Here is a 15,753-nt window from a genome sequence, read left to right on the forward strand (position 1 = left end):
GCCCCAGGAGGGTGAAGCCTGGGCCGACAGCAGCTCCCAGAGGCACTCGCCGCAGGGCTGCCGACTCGGGCTCGGCCAAGGCGAAGGGGCTCACCTGCATCTCGGGCGCGCTGTCCGTCCGCTCGGCTTGGTCACCAATCGCATGTCTCTCTTGCCGGCGCGGCCCCAGCCCCAGCCCAGCCCCCCTCCTCCGTCTCCTCCTACAACACCTCCGCCCGGTCCGCGCGCCCTCGCAGGGCTGGCTTTCCGTCTGTCTGTCCCACGCGGGCGGGAGCCCAGCCGGCCCTAGGGCAGGAGCTCAGGAGTCGGGGGCGGAGGCTGAGGCCGCGGCCGCGGCGGGCTGAGAAACCGTAGCTCTCAGGACGCCTGTCGCGGGCTCCCGGAGCCTGGTTCTGTCCCTCGGGCCGGCCGGGAGCGGCCGCCACCGCCTCTACCGCTGGGGCCGGGGTCGAGGCCGGGCGTTCTCCGCAGCGGTGCCGGGGCCAGGGCTGGGGCCGGTGGACAGCTGCTGCGCATGCTGCTCTGAGCCCCGCGTCGGGAGAGGGGCCCGAGCGGCGCGGGTGGGGACTCCGCGCGCTCCGGGACCGGGACCGGTCCAGGTCCGGCCGCCTCCTGAGCAGCCGCCCGCTCCGGCTCCCGCGCCGGCTCCCGCTCGGGCTCCGCGCTCTGCCGCGGCGTGGGGAGGGAGCGAGAGGAGCGAGCAGCGAGCCAGGGAGGGAGGAGGGACAGAGGGAGGGAGGGAGGGAGCTAGTGAGCGAGCTCTGGAGCGGGGCGGGGGAGGAGAGAGAAGGCGCGGCCGCAAAACCTGGGTGGGGGTCCTTCTTTCAGAGAACCAGGCGAAGATCGAGGAGCGTCCCGGCAGCTGCCCAGAGCCCAGGGGGCAGCGAGAGTGGCAGCGGGGCACAGACGAAGAACGCTCCCGGGCCGGCGCCCCCGCGCTCCCGCCCTGCACCACGCAGGGCCCCTCTGGGTCCCAGGCTCCAGCAAGTCTTAAGCCAGCCCAGCCCGCGGTCTTCCCAGAGTGCGTGCACCTATTGGCGTGTGATTTGTCTCTGGCCACATGCGTGTGCATGTGAGCGCGTGTGTTCACACGTGTTAACTGGGGTCACTGCACACTGCCATGTGGACCGACACACGCACGTGGACAGACAGGGACCCCCACCTGGCCACGGTTGTTTAGAGGACGGCTTGAGGAGGGTCAGGTCTTGACCCCTCCTCTCGAATTGTCCAGGACACTCCCCCACTCCCCACAAGACACCACCACCACCACCACCACTTCCTAGGGATCTTAGGGCGAGGCCGGCCGCTGGGACGCACAGGAAGGGGATGTGGAGGCCGAGCTGGCTAAGTGGGTCTACCCGGGGGCCAGGTCTAGAATTGCTTTAGCATCCTAGTCTCCACCCCGTAGGGTTTCCTGTCCAGCAGAGGGCAGCAGGTCTACCTGGAAGGCTCCGGACCATGACACTCTACTAAGTGACCAGCAGAGGGGAGTATAGACCCTTAGTCTGGGCTCAGCTATTTACCATCTAACTCCCTAAAATAAATACTGAGTTTGGTGGTTACCACATTTCAGATGACTCCAAAGAATAAGACCTTTATATCGAGACCCAGACTGTTCTTGGGCCACAGATCAGAGACTAGCCTGGCAAGGTGGCCTGGTAAGGGCTGCGGTGTAGGCAGGCAACCCTTTGGGACCTCACATCCTTCTACAGTATCTCTTTCCATCTGCTTGAAGCCAGATGCCCCTTAAAACCATGCCAGCTTTATTAGAATAACCATCAATGAAGACACCACAAGGCAGAGTTCCCTTCTCCCCATTAGCACCTCAGAACTCCCGGTAGTTTGTAGGCAGGCAAAGAAGGAAGCTGTGCAGGGCAGGAAGAGACCAGCGCAAGGCCTGTGCCTTTCTGGGGTGGGCAAAGATCCCGTTCCCAGTGCCTTGTTCGCCTTCCAAGGAACCAGACTGGCATTTCAGAGATGCCTGTCTGTCTTGGAGAGGCCAGCTTCAAGTCCCCACCCCCAGCACTGTCTTGATTTCCACAGACCAGCCTCACACACATAGTCCAAAGAGTTGCACAAACCTGTTCCAGCGAAACCGATCCTGGATACCTCTCAGCCTCACTGGCAGACCACTGCTTGGGACATTCCTGCCTTGTCTACATCCATCCTTATCTCAGGCCTACCTAGAGCCCCTTCCCGCAGGTGTGGGTGCTGCTCCCTGCATCTTACATTCTTCTTCCAACAACTTCAGGAAGAGGCACCACTACTCCCCTGAAATAAAGAGCAGGAACCCCAGGCTCGGAAAGGTTACGTGACTTGGCCACGGTCACACTGCTTGTAAACCGTGGAAAGGGAATTTGAATGGCTTTCCAGGGCTGAGTAAACCAGTGGGAGGCAGGCTTGGCAGAGGGACTTACTGGTAGGAGGGGAGGTGGGGCGGCCACACGAGTCCCCTCCCTTCCAGAGACTAGCGCAGGCGGCTCATGGGTCCCCCATTCCGTGATCCTTGCACCCCCTTCCCAGTCTCCCCAGCTCCCCCACCCCGGCTGTTTGTGAGTTACCGGTGAGCTCCCGCCCTCCCTCGCCGCCTCCTCCCACAGCCCGACAGGAATAGACGCTCCCTAGCTCCTGCGTAAAGGCTCTGCCAGACCCGATGCGGGGCGGGGGGCGGGGGCGGGGGCTATTCCTGGTGCGGCGACTGACGCAGGCAAGGCGCGGCCACCGCAGATCTCCACCCCCGACTCACCTGCTCCCTGCCTCAGTGATCTGGTCGGAGAAATGGGGGAGAGTCCATCGGCCCCATTGTCAGTCTCTAGTTTCTAGATGAGGAAGCTGGTGTGCTAGGCTGATATCTTGTGGTGCCCATCTACCCATCTTCCTTCGGTGTCCTGGGGCGATGGAGGTGACACCCCAGCTACGTTGAGGTCGTACTCCTCCACTGTAAGGTAGCCCAGCCATAGCTCTTTCTCTATGTCTCCTGAAGAAACGGTCCCTCTCAGGTTCTCAATCTTACTCCACCAGAGGAAACGATGGGAAAGGGGGCTTGGGGAGGATGGGACCACTACAGTCTGAAGAAGCCTTTATGAGGGCTCTGCTGGGGCCTTGTCCCTGACCTTATCATTCTGACCCCAAAGGGAGTAGGCTAACACTGGGTCCCCTCCTTAGCCAGATGACTGGTGGGGTGGCCCTCAATGCTCTCACAGATCCCAGGGCCACTGGTGAAGCATTGGGATGGTCCAGTTTGGGGACTTTACTAGAAACAGAAGTACAGCCAAGGAGTGCTCACTGGACACCTGCAGGCTTTTGTTGGTCTTCCTCCTAGGTAGTGAGACTTTCTCCTAGTTTCCATTGTTTCAAGAACAAACGAGGATCTGTATCTTCTAAGCCTGCCTCCCTCCCCAGACTTAACAGCCTTAGGCAAGGCCTACCCCACTGTTGCTCTCTGTCCCTCCACTAGGAGCTCCCAAGAGCGAGCGAATGGGCACAAAGGAGATGCTGGTCTCCCTGTACAATGAGGAAATTCCTAACAAAGTAGGAGCCAATGGCTTCAAGGAACCAGTCTTTTGTAGCCTGAATTCTGGCCACAGAGCAGGGGCGGGAGTAAGTTTTCCGGGGCAGGTAGATGAGAGGGCTACCTTTTAAAACACACCACCCAATCTGTAAGGGTTCTGAGGTCTGTTTTCCTTCTCATTTCAAGAATGGCATGGCCGCCAGCTGTGGTGGCTCACACCTGTGATCCCAGCATCCAGGACACTGAGGCAGCAGGGATGGGGGTGGGGTGGGGGGTGGGGCTGCTGCAACTTCCCAAGACAGCTGTCTCAAAATAAAATAAAAATAAACGCAACAAAGAAGGACTGAGCTTGTTGGTCCTGTCACACACGCGAGAGAGCCAAAGCTCGGCTGACTGCTGCACTGCCCACGTTTGTCCTGCACGAGAGAAGCCAGGCTGGACTTTGGTTTTGTGCGTTCACTGTGCATGGCCCAGCTCTCTTCTTCTCTCACCCTTAGGGCTGAGGTTTCAGGAGGCAGGGCCCTAACAGGAACAGGGATCCCCTGAGGCACAGACCGGAGAGGGTGTCACACACAAGCCTGCCTCCTTGTCTGCTGGTCCTGCCTGCTTGCATCCCAGCAGCTCATAGGGTTTTACGATGATGGTTATTTCTGAAGGCACTTGAAATTAATGACGGCTCTAAAATGGCTGGGACAGCAGAGTCATTGCTGAGACCTCTAATTAGCAAGAAAAACGGAGCTGAGGAGCTAGGAGTCGGTGGAAGCCGGGTGAGCAGCAGTGGGCATGGATGAAGAGGTAGAGCTCACACTCAAAGCCTTTGGAGCTGGGTGCTCGGGCAAACCTCATATTCCAGTTTATGTCACAAGCTAAACATTACCTTGCTGTGTGACCTTGAAGGGAACAACTGCCCCTCTCTGGGCCAACGTTCCCTCAGTTATATGCCAAGGCCTCAGAGCTCTTCAGCCCTGCCTAGCCTATGGGGACATTGGGATGAGGCTCCTGAATTCCTTAGATGAAAATTCTAGGCTCCTAGAACGCTGAATTCTATAATACCTGGGAGCAACAGCAGAGGCCCCAGACTACGCCACACTCTGCAGCCTTTTATGCCGGTGTTATGGAGTCCATGTCCTAGTGAAGTCCTAGAGATTCGGGCTGGAGTGAAGGGATTGGGACCTGGCAGTTAATCCATCAGCCAGAGTCCTGTGATGGTCCTGTGATGAGGCAGAGCAGGGACCTGAGGGAACTGGAGGAAAAGTCCCCACTTGGAAGTAGCCCTGTGGCCAGGCTTTGGGCCCTTTTGGTTTCAGAGGGCTTCACTCAGGGCTGGAGTTGTGGTGCCATAGCTGGAGCAGAGCAGCCAGCAGCCCTCTAGGGGTGGTGGTTAAGCACTGAGGGGAAGCTGGGAGACTCTGAGGTTTCAGCAGAAGCCCTGGCACGGTCGGGAGGCTGCCTGGCCTGGATATGGCTGGCATCTATGGGGGCTGAAAAGTAAGAACTCTGTCTGAAGCCAATCAGTGGGTACCCTGCCCACTCCAAAGTCCCGAAGAAAAGCCCCAATGGTGCTCCTGACCTTGAGTTGCCCTGGAATGGAAGGAGCCAAAGTAGTGTTCTCTCCACTGGGGATAAAAAGGTTAAAGTGGGAGCTAAATAAATAAATAAATAAATAAATTGCAAATCTAAATAGCAATTTGTACAGAGGGACCACTCTGCAGCTCTCTGGGACCCTGGGCTCCGTGCTTGGCAGAGCAGCTGCTCCTAAGGGTCTGAGCTTGGCAGTCCCCACGGAGACACGAGGAGAAATTTGAGCTAATGCGTGCAAACAGGCAGCACTGTTAGCAAATCCATTCATTAAGCACTCATCTTGAGTTCCGACATGCTAGAGACTTGTCTATTAACTTAGCTCAGAACCTGTTATTATCTGAGGTCAGAGGCAGTGTAGTAGATTCAGAGGCACCCGAGCAGCCTCTGTTCTAGTTCCGGAAGCTCTCTCTCAATGTCATGTGACCCTGGACAAGCCACTCCGCTTCCCAAGTTTCAGCCGCCCTGCCCTTAGGCAGACCTAAAATGACTTCTAGTGACCCCTGCCTTCCAATCTCCCACTGCGTCTCCCCAAGCCCCTCTGAGTGCAGATGGACCAACTGACTCCTGCTCCCTTCCCTCTTGCTGCCTCAGGGATTCACACATGCCAATCAAGTGCTCTAACCCTGAGCGACTGACTTCTGAGGAGTAGAATATGGCGAAGGGACAGGATGTCACTTGGGATATAAGATCATAAAACAGATGCGGCTTCCATCTTGGATGTTCTTTGTCCGTGGTGGCTTGCCTATTCTAAGGGAAACTGCTTCCGTGCCACTAGCAGCTCTGACGAGAAGCCCACTTGGAAAGGAGCAATGCTCCCCGAGCAGAGCCCCGAGGAGACCACAGCTCTCTGGATACCTTCATGGAGTACCCAAGAGACCCTGAGTCTGAGAGGCCAGCTCTACCTCACTTGGATCCCCTCTGTGAGCAATCTATATAGTCATATGTATTTGTTTTAAGCCACTGTGGGTGTGGTTTGTGCACCTGGCTAACGGATGCTCTACCCGCTACATGCGTGAAGCCATTCCTTGCTCCCACCACGGGTCAGGGCATGGGTCTGCCAGTGGGGTGAGGAACTGCACAGAAGCTAGCTTACCGCCTGATAAGGTTGACAAGGTGCACAGTCTGGTACTCAGCAGCGCCTTGCTGGGTGCACATCGCAGAGAAGCAAGAGGCCCCCGCCCCCCACAAGGGTTTTGCAACAGCAAGGGTCAGAAGCCTTGGATGTACCTCTCAATGGCAGGGTGATGGACAGAGCGGCGTGATCACCCAACAGAATGACAAATGACGGTGCAGACAGACACAAGAGTCACACAAGTCAGCGTGGGCAATCCTATAACAGGGAACAAAGCAAACGAGGCCACAGCATCGTGTCAAGTTCAAAAGCATAGCCTACGACCTGAGCACAGATACCTACACATGTAGAAAAAGTATCTACACAGGGGGTGACCGCCACCTCTCAAAGACAGACGGAAGTCAGGCCCACCCCCACACCTTGGGCCCCCCACACCCCCAAACAGCGCACCGCTCCTGTATTAACTGCTCAGTCAGTAACTCATTTGATCTCTCAACAACCCCGGGGTTAGGGCCATCCTACTACTTGTTCTTTTTTTTTTTTTTTTTGGTTCTTTTTTTCGGAGCTGGGGACCGAACCCAGGGCCTTGCGCTTCCTAGGTAAGCGCTCTACCACTGAGCTAAATCCCCAGCCCCCTATTATTTGTTCTTAAGAAAGAGACTGAGGCATGGGGTCCCCAGAGAAATAGCCCTGGGCTTGGAATTTACTTGCTGTTACTATGGAAGGGCATGGCCTCTGGCTTGATTTTGGTTACATGGGGGACTTCTCAGCTTCCTAAATAGTGTAGGCTGAGATGTGGCAACATTTTGATTAATCAGTCTGTGGTCTGTGTGGAGCCTCAGGAGCCAAGCCTAGGGCCAGCTGTGAGACTTATGAGGAGAGTGGACAAAAGAAGGTGGGAATGGGACCTTCTGATTCAAGACAGCTCAAGTTTCTGCAGGCTCAGTTCACAGACGAAGACTGAGGCTAAGGAATAGGACTCGACATTTGTGTCTTGATAGGTCCTCACGGAAGCCTCAACCACATCCACAGGGGGACTGTTGTCATCCCCATTTAGCCAATGAGGAAACAGTATCAGAAAGGGCGAGCGACTTCTCCAACCCACACAGAAGATGTGAGATTGAGGGACTGGCTCTCACTCTACCCTGCCCTGCCCTCTTGTGACGGCATGTAGATGAGAGTCCCGGCTTGGCTGCCCAGAACAATCTCAGTCTAAACCAAGATGGTGTAGGGGGTCTGGGAGCAAGAGGACTAACTGGGAAGGACTTGCTGTCTTGGGATAAAGAAGCAAGTGCTTCAGTGGACTCACTAGTGACAGGCACCCAGCCACCCATCCATCCTTCTATCCATCCATTCGTGCATTTATCACTCAGCAAACATTTGCCATAGCTTTCTCTATACCTCCAGAGTCCATGGTCTAGCAAACAAGACTCAACCCAGTATGATACAGGCTGTGTTTGCACACACACAAAGCAGGCACTGGGGAGTCAGGACAGACATTCTGCAGGTAGTCATGGCTGTGCTGAATCAAACAGTGAGAAGAAGACAGCTATGTGTACTGAGGTGGGGAGGTGTGTCACACAGACAGCAAGGGTGCAGAGACCTCACCCAAGGTTGGGGGAAGACTACTGCTGGCCAAAGAGACTCAAGGGGGTTCAAGGCTGAGCTAGGCCACCTCTCCTAGTCTGCAGGAAGCTGGGTCCCTGGGCTATGGCAGCCCTGTGGGACAGGCTGGGCCCTGCTCCAGAGGGATTTAGAGCAGGGGAGTTCAAACCATAACGGCGCGTGTAATTATGTGCAAAACTGAAGGAGGGCTTCTTAATAATTGATGGTGGGAGAGAGTAAATATCGGCAGAGGCACCCGGCTGCATCGCCCCGTCCCGTCTGGCTGGGGCCCAGGGCAGCCACTAGGCTGCTAATATGCCTATAAATTATTGAACTTATAAAGAAGAAAGCAGGTGTCATGTCGTACCCATAAACAGCTTGTTAGCTAAGACTAACGAAGGGGCGGTGGGCCCCTTGGCATGGCATCCATTCCCCTATCCTGATCACAGAGGGAGCCAGAGATGGGGGGGGGGCAGAGGGAGGGAGGGAGAGAGAGAGAGAGAGGTCTGCCTCCTATCCCGCCTCCCACCATCTGACCTACTGTGGCATTTGGTGGTGCTGGATGGAGAGAGGAGGCCAAATTGTGAACAGTAGGCAAATGGGGCCATGCCCCTGCCTTAGAGGTTGAGAAGCACAGGAAATGGGGAGGCCTGTGGGGTGCACATCCTAAGGAAGCCACTGTTGATTCTATCACCTTGGCAGATCACCTGTACTCTCTGAGCACCCCTTCGTTGCAGACGCCTGGGACAGTCTACTTCGGTAGGCTATCGGGGGGACCCCAGGAACCTACATGTATGACATTCCCGGTGCAGAGCAAGCTTTGGGAATGGGTGGCCCTCCCCACCCACCTCCACTGCACAGAGCCTCCTAATTAGATCAGACCTAATGAGGCTTCCCTCTGCCAGGCTGTTTACGCTCCATTAAGGCCTGAGTCCAGGACAGCAGCCGGGGAGGCACAGTGGAAGTGGGGGGAGGAGCTGGGCTGCCAGCACCTGGCCCACCCAAGCACAGGCATCCCATTCCAAGGAGTAGAGAGGAAAAGTGGATCCAGGGCCCCAGAGCCACAGCTGCCAGAATTGGCTCTCAGGAGCCTGATAGGTGTCCATGGTATGCTTAGCTCTGTCAGGGGAGGCATCCAAATCCCTAGGTCGCCTCCAGCAAATAGGGTGCGAGCCTGGCCCACTTCTTGAGCTGACAACCCTTACCAAGTCCTGATACCCACCAAAGGGCATATCCCTTAAGTGGTTTCCTTCTCCTGGAGGGAAGAAGGAAATCCTAAAAGCCTTACCTCACTAAATAAGCCTTAGGCTGGCCTCTTCTCCCAGGGGTGGAGGCTGAGGGAGGCCCACTTTTGTTTTATCTTCTGTAGACTCCTGCTGCCCTCAATATCTGCTTTATAGACCCACACAGAGGCCCTGGGGCTGTCCAAAGCCACATAGCAGTGAAGTATCTGAAGTCCAGGCCTCCTGATTCTCCCTCTGACTTGGATCTTAAGCTTAGCCTTCTTGGTCAGGTAGGGTGGTAAGCCGGGAGCTCCCTTCCTGCCTGGCTATCTAGCCCATGCTGAGAAGAGTTGGGACAAGTTGGGGTGGTAGGGGGCAGTGGAATTATCCATACTGGCATAGTCAGAGAGTGAATGGAGGAATCCTCAAGGTACAGCCTACTCTGGGCTTTAAGGGCTGTAAGAGGGGCATCTTTAGTCTGGGACCACAGGCCATGTGTGAGAGGCAGGAACTATCAGTCTAATTGATATCAGCTTATGTCAAACTGAGTGGAGAGTGAACAGAAACATGCCAGAGTGGCCACTAGGGGACAGCAAGACAGGTCGGACCTCTGGACAGTTAGCAGGGGGACCCGAATCCTTGGATAATATGGGAAGGGATGGCCATGGATCAGAGGAGACCCACCTCTGGAGCAGGCTGAGGCAGAGGTAGCTTGAGGTAGCCTCCAGGCCCTCTCCCTTGTTCGTCCAGGCAAGCTCTTGATGGTGCTAAAAGGAGAAGCCGGAATATCTATGATGTCAGGTCACACCCTGGGGACAGTGGCCACGTGAATTAGGTGACAGGAGGGAGGTCAGGAACCTGTGGTCTGCAGTCTCCATGGGATCTGCTCTGCCTGCACAAACTCACTCACTTTATCTACCAAACTCAGGTGTGCTTCTCCATACTGTTATGTCCACGTGTGAGATCCCCTTGCCCCAGTTCAGGTCCCATATTCAAGGAGTTATAGCTCTGGCCCAGACTCAGAAGGCAAAGTAAAGTTTCAGGGAGCTGGCCCTGTTTTCTGGTGGGCAGAAGAGATTCCTAGCATGAGATGGGTTCTATTTGTCAACAAGGCCATGATGGGTATGATGACTGGGTGGAGCTTCGAGAACAGCCTTTTCTGGGAAAGCACTTGTATTGTTCTTCCCTTGCCTGCCTTGTTTGATCGCAGCACTCATGAGACTTCAGTGACATAGCCTATACTGAGCCTTCTGACCCTTGGAATAGGGCCAGCACACCTCACCTTCAGGAGGATGAAGCCACTGTGAGCAGAGGGCCAGGGTGGGCTGCTCTGTGGATATCTAGTTTGGGGATGTTTGGGGGGATATACCTGTGTTGTGTTGTACACCTGCGTGCCATGCGTCAGGGCGAAATGCAGTGCTTGTCATTTGAGTCAGCGTAGGTCAGCCATAGACCTTTCTACATCTCTATCTGTTCTTCAAGACCCATCAGCCATGGGCAAAAGTTCCTAATCTCCTCTGCAGGGTTTGCCTTCTGGGCAGAAGAGAGCCGCCACAACCACAGACAGTGCCCTTGGTCCAGCTCTCTCTGCTTGCTTGACCCAGGGCAGGTGGGTGAGGGAGGATGCCCTGATACGGGGATTCCTGGGGCAAACGTAAGCATCTTCTTCCTCTTTCTGTCCCTACCCCCTCCACATGTGCCATTTCTGCCACTGAAAAAGGAACTTGTCATTTCTGGAGGGGGGAAGTGGGCCCCAGAGCAGGCACAGGGGCAGGCTGAGCCCTTGCCAGGCCCTTTTATTTGTTTATTCAGTTTTGGTTTGCTTGAGACTGATTTTCTTTTTGTAGCTACCCTTGGCTGTCCTGGAACTCACACTGTAGAAGAGGCTAGCCTCAAACTCAGAGATCTGTCTGCCTCTGTCTCCTGAGTGTTGGGATTAAAGGTGTGTGTATCAGCATGCCATGCTCCTAGCTAGGTTCTTACTGGTCACTTTGAAACCATGGGAAGAGGTTGCCCCGCAGAGGATGGGCAGTATCCACTTCACTGAGAGAGAGAAGGTGACCTTGGTGAAACTAGGACCCATAGCAAGCCCTGACCCTGGCGACTGTCCTGGAAGTTTGAGTTGGGCACAGGGGCTCCCTGGGTGGGAGCACATGGAATAATAGATCAGATGGCAGCCTGAGATTTCAGACCCCAGGAAGGCTCTCTGCAGTCTCAAATTTAAACATGGGTGTGCACACTGAGGCAGTGTGTTCACACCACCTGCTGAGGTGTGAAACCAGCCAGAAATACCTGTGCCCGTTGTGGTGGCTCAGCAGGCAAGTGGGGAGACAGGCCTGGTATGCCCTCAGGAAGTTCCAGTGACTCAGACTGCATCGCGCCCCACCCCCTGCCCCACACATCCAGACTCCCTTCCTCCCATGTACACAATCTAAGAGCCGTAATCCTTCTACCCAGACCAGGGCAGGGAGGCTGCCTCAGACGACTCAGGGGGCAGAGGGGGTCTGGAGTAAGAGGTCCTGGCTGCAGGCTTGCTACCAGGAAACTGGGGTCAAAAGGTCCCCGTCATACAGTGGGATGGGTAGGATGGGCTGAGGGCTCACTTATCACTCTCCCTAGAGTCATCCAACCTCAAGGCCACTCATTCCAGCAGCAGCCAACTTCACACTTCAATTTGGCTGTGGCATTTTCACCTCGGTGAGTTGGCGGTAGAATGGGCTAGAGGTAAATACCAGCTCATGTCTGAAGCAGGGCAAGCAGACAGACATATTGGGTTCCTATATGTGTCCTTCATGCCTGCTAGTCCCAGACAAGTGCATGGCTGCTGCCGCCTCCGAAGACCCTCGCTGGGGGCCTTCCTCTCGGCATCTCAAGGGTCTCACCAGCCTTCCTGGAGAGCTGGCTCCAGACCTACCTTAGAGGAGTTCAGAGACTCTTCTTAGCCAACGTGTAGTTCTGAGGATGGATGAGTGAGTAGGGGCCTCGCTGCTGCGCTCCTCTTGCAGTGGACATGGACCATTCTTACTAGGGCAGGGGACTGAGGAAGCCCGGGGCTGCAACACACCAAATGCTCCCTCAGATACACTACTATCTGAGGACCCAGGAGGCCTGAGAACAGCCCCAACTTGAAAGAGCAGGTACATGGGAAGACCTCAGTTTCCCCATATGCTTATTTTGCCTGCCTGCTTCCCATGGCAAGGGAACAGAGGAACATTTGCATGAGCCTGATGAGGCAGCAAGGGGACAGGCACCCGACTCCTTCCAACCCTGTCACCTTCCAGCCCTATCAACAGAGTAGTGAATAAGCAAGAGTCTGATTGTCTCTGCTTGTGCTCTAGACGTGTGTCCATGAAACATGCAAGAGCCAGGCATGTGACCTGGAAAAGACCTCACCCAAACACACAGCCCCCAGTCCAACCCCACAGCGTCATGGGGACACCCACCTGGCCAAATACACTAACACACACATGGTCTCACTCTGTTTCTGTCCCTCCAAGGAGTCCTACTTCCCAGGATTCTGCTGTCATGGCAACCAAGAGAGCTAAATGGGGGGGGGGGTAAGGGTGGGGAAGGGGAAAATGGTCAAGGGACCTAGCTGTGGCTTAGAACGAAGCTGGAGACTTTAGCTGCTCTTTCTTCTATATACAACAAATGCAGGTCACATTCTGTGGGCAGTAGGGGATGGGCAGAACTGGGCAGAACTGGGCAGAACTGACTCCAGGGATAGTCAGCTCAGAGGCCATCAGCCCACGTCACTTCCAGCAAACCCAGATGTCTCTCTGATAAAGGTCAGCACAGGAGTAACTTCCTCCTCTAAACTCCAGAGGTTGCTTTGTCTGTACAGAAAGACTAGTAGAGTTTCATGGTTGAGCATGGTCAGAAGATGGCCAGGGAAGGGTGGGTTCTTCTACATGAGGCCAGAGGGACCCTGGGACCCTAGGGGCACTGCCAGGTCTTTATTCTGTGCCCTCGGGTGCTTTTTCATACTTCCTACTGCTCCAGGAATCCCGTGCTGGCACACTTAGAGCAGAGATGAGGAACTGAAGGCCAGGGGAGGCAGGAAAGTCACTCAAGGCCACTGAGAGGTCGGTGGCAGTCAGGGTACTCATCTCTTGAAGAAAGCATGGACCAGCTCCCATGTGGGCTAACCACCTGTGTTACTGACATGGCGTTGGGAGGCCAGTCTCCCCAGTGACTATGCTAGTGGGGGTCCAGAGGTGGGCAGGGTAAGGAGGTCCATCCAGGTAAGAACACCAACTCCCAAGCTCTTGATCCAGGCCTTGCCTGTGCCAGACCTGACCAGATGGCACCAGGATTCAGAACCCAGGACACTCAGGTTTGTCTGTGGGAGCACGGGTCAGAACAGGGGTAACCCTGCTTATGGGAGGATCAGACAGGAGGCAGACAGTGACGAGAGCCACAAAAAGGAGAGGCAGTCTTGCAGGGAGGAATCTAAAGGCTTTTCTAGAGGAGGCAGAGGGAGGGACAGGACCCAGCCTGCAGACAGGAACATAGGCATCTGAAGAAATGAGAAGAGCAGGTAGAGAAGAGAAAGGGTGGGGAAGCCACGTCTGAACAAGGCCCATGGAGCAACCACAATAGTCCTGAGTGGTCTTGGGGCTGAGTAAGCCTGAACATTCTCCACAGGACTTCTCTTCAGGTGGGGTAGGATGACTCATAAATAGAACAATGCCAGTCCAGCAGCTACGTGTGTCTTCCTCCACTAGTGTTGCCTTTGAGCCCAGGTCCCACAGGGCAAGCACGCTGGTGAGTGGTGGATCTCAGAAGCCTCTGGGAAAAATGGCTGCCTTGCTGAATGCTGTTCCAGGTGGCCCAGGAAAGGCCCTGGCTAAACCTTGCACTCCATGCTGCCCCACCCTGTGCCCTTCACTTTTCTTTTCCCTCCCCCACCCCACTTTCCTGTCTCTCTATGATTGTTCCTGTATTTTCAGCCCTCAGCACTTTTCTTGAAAGAGAACAGCTGGGCTTCTGGAGTCACAGAGGAAATATTTTTTTGACTACTTTGCAGATTCCCCTCCTCTATGAAAACTGACGCCACCATTGCAGATGGATTGACAGACAGACAGGAAGGTATCTATGTGTTTGCCTCCCTCTCCTGGGCTTCTGTTCTGGGGAAGAAATGGCGGTAGAAGGGGAGGGGCTTGGCATCAATCCCATTTTACAGATGAGGAGGCTGAGCCCCAAGATCACTTAGGTACAGTAGCCATTGAGTCTATCTTAGCTAGTATTGAAGGAATGCTTACTGTGTGCCAGGCACAGTGGCTGATGGGAGTACACAGGGTTCTGAGTCCAACACGTTGTTGGTAACACTTTGCAGAGAGGAAAACAAGGCTCAGGTGGGCACATGGCCCTTCTGAAAGACGTCCCTCCCCCTGTCCCTGAGACTTCACCCCACGGTTTTCTATAGTCATACACTAGGGCTGGGCCATATTCCCATATAGATTGATGGCTGTAGCATGAGTTACCGGATCCATGGCCAGAGGATGGTCATGCACAGAAGGCCAAGTCTCTCTCAGCCTCTGGCCGTGCCCTTTAGCTTCAGTGACCGACTGTGCAAGGAGGAGCCTGGGTACATTGAGTCTCAGGGAACAAGTAAAGTAGGCTTGAGCCAAGAATACCATGTTGGCTTGCCTATGCCCTTCCCAGGGGTTACCCACTTCACCTAATTCTGCAGGATCAGAGCTCTAAGGCAGGGCCCCACTCCCCTGCACTCCTAGTGTGCTTCCAATTCCCCTGCTAAACAGAGGATCTGAGGAGAAGGACAGCAGAGACCAGGCCTGGGACTTAAACCTGTTATCCTTACCAATGTCCCCAGGATCCTGCACTGCTTTCAAATCCCCACAGAGATGCAGTCTCTCCTCCTTTGCACCCTCTTTGTGCTGTGTGTGCATGGGTGTATACATGTGCATGTGGCAGTCAGGAGTCAGCCTCGGGTATTGTTCCTTAGCTATTGTCTACCTTGTAGTTTGAGACAGGGGTTCTCATTGGTCCCTGAGTCAACTGGTATGGCTGGCCCAGGGAGCTGCCTGTCTCTGCCTCTCTTGCTTTGGGAATGTGAACGTACTTCCAGGACAGATTTTGTAACATGAGTTTTGGTCCTTGCAAGCACTTTGCAGATTGAGCTATTTCACCAGCCTTGTGGTAGACCTTAACTTGCACAACCCAAGCCCAAAGTGCCTTGATGACAGAGAACTTGACTAGCATAGGCAAAGCCCTGAGTTCAGTCCCCTGCACTGGAAGAAAACAAAAACCATACACACACAGGTTAGGGAAGTGCCTTCAAGACCCATCTGAGGAGTTCCCTTCACTTGGGGCAGCTATGGGAGTTACAGGGAGAGAATTCTGATTCTTCTGAAGACTCAGAATCCTCCTTGGATGCCCAATGTCTAAGAGTTTTAACCACACAGTGGGAATGCTTTTGGTCAACATGTGGCATAGGAAATTGCTCACGGATCCAAAACAAACAGGCTATGTGGCGATGCCCGTGTTCAGTGTCAGTGCTATTCTTTGGCATGACAGGAGTCTGTGGAAGACATGTCTGGAGGAGAGGCTTGAGGGAACAAAAAGGATGGCATAGCAAGGAAGAACTGAAGGACATGGAGTGGTTGGATACAGAGCAAGCTGGGGACAGGCAGTGGCTAACTGCTTGGCCTGCTGATGCCAAGAGCATGGGTCGGGAAGACTCCAAAGGAAAGGTCAGGAACCAAGGCAACCAGGAGGGTTGTAAGAGCTTTGTGTGG

General features: G+C 54.8%; 1 protein-coding gene across 8 annotated transcripts in view; it reads right to left on the reverse strand.

Moving 5' to 3' along the window:
* Lingo1 (leucine rich repeat and Ig domain containing 1) overlaps positions 1-15,753 on the reverse strand; it is a 182,211-nt gene that overhangs the window by 16,559 nt on the left and 149,899 nt on the right. The window contains exon 1 of one of the 8 annotated variants that reach the window (XM_039081469.2): positions 2,082-2,238. The exons of 5 other annotated variants lie outside the window; for them this stretch is intronic. Coding sequence is in view for 1 of the 3 variants with exons in the window: in NM_001100722.1 (NP_001094192.1) it covers positions 95-100 (6 nt within the window). In the remaining 2 variants the exon portion in view is untranslated. Of the gene's footprint in view, positions 1-94; positions 1,003-2,081; positions 2,239-15,753 lie in introns of those variants that run through there. 2 more of the 8 variants (XM_006243120.5, NM_001100722.1) reach the window with 2 other exon arrangements.

This window comes from Rattus norvegicus, chromosome 8 (assembly GCF_036323735.1).
Source record: "Rattus norvegicus strain BN/NHsdMcwi chromosome 8, GRCr8, whole genome shotgun sequence".
NCBI lineage: Eukaryota > Metazoa > Chordata > Mammalia > Rodentia > Muridae > Rattus > Rattus norvegicus.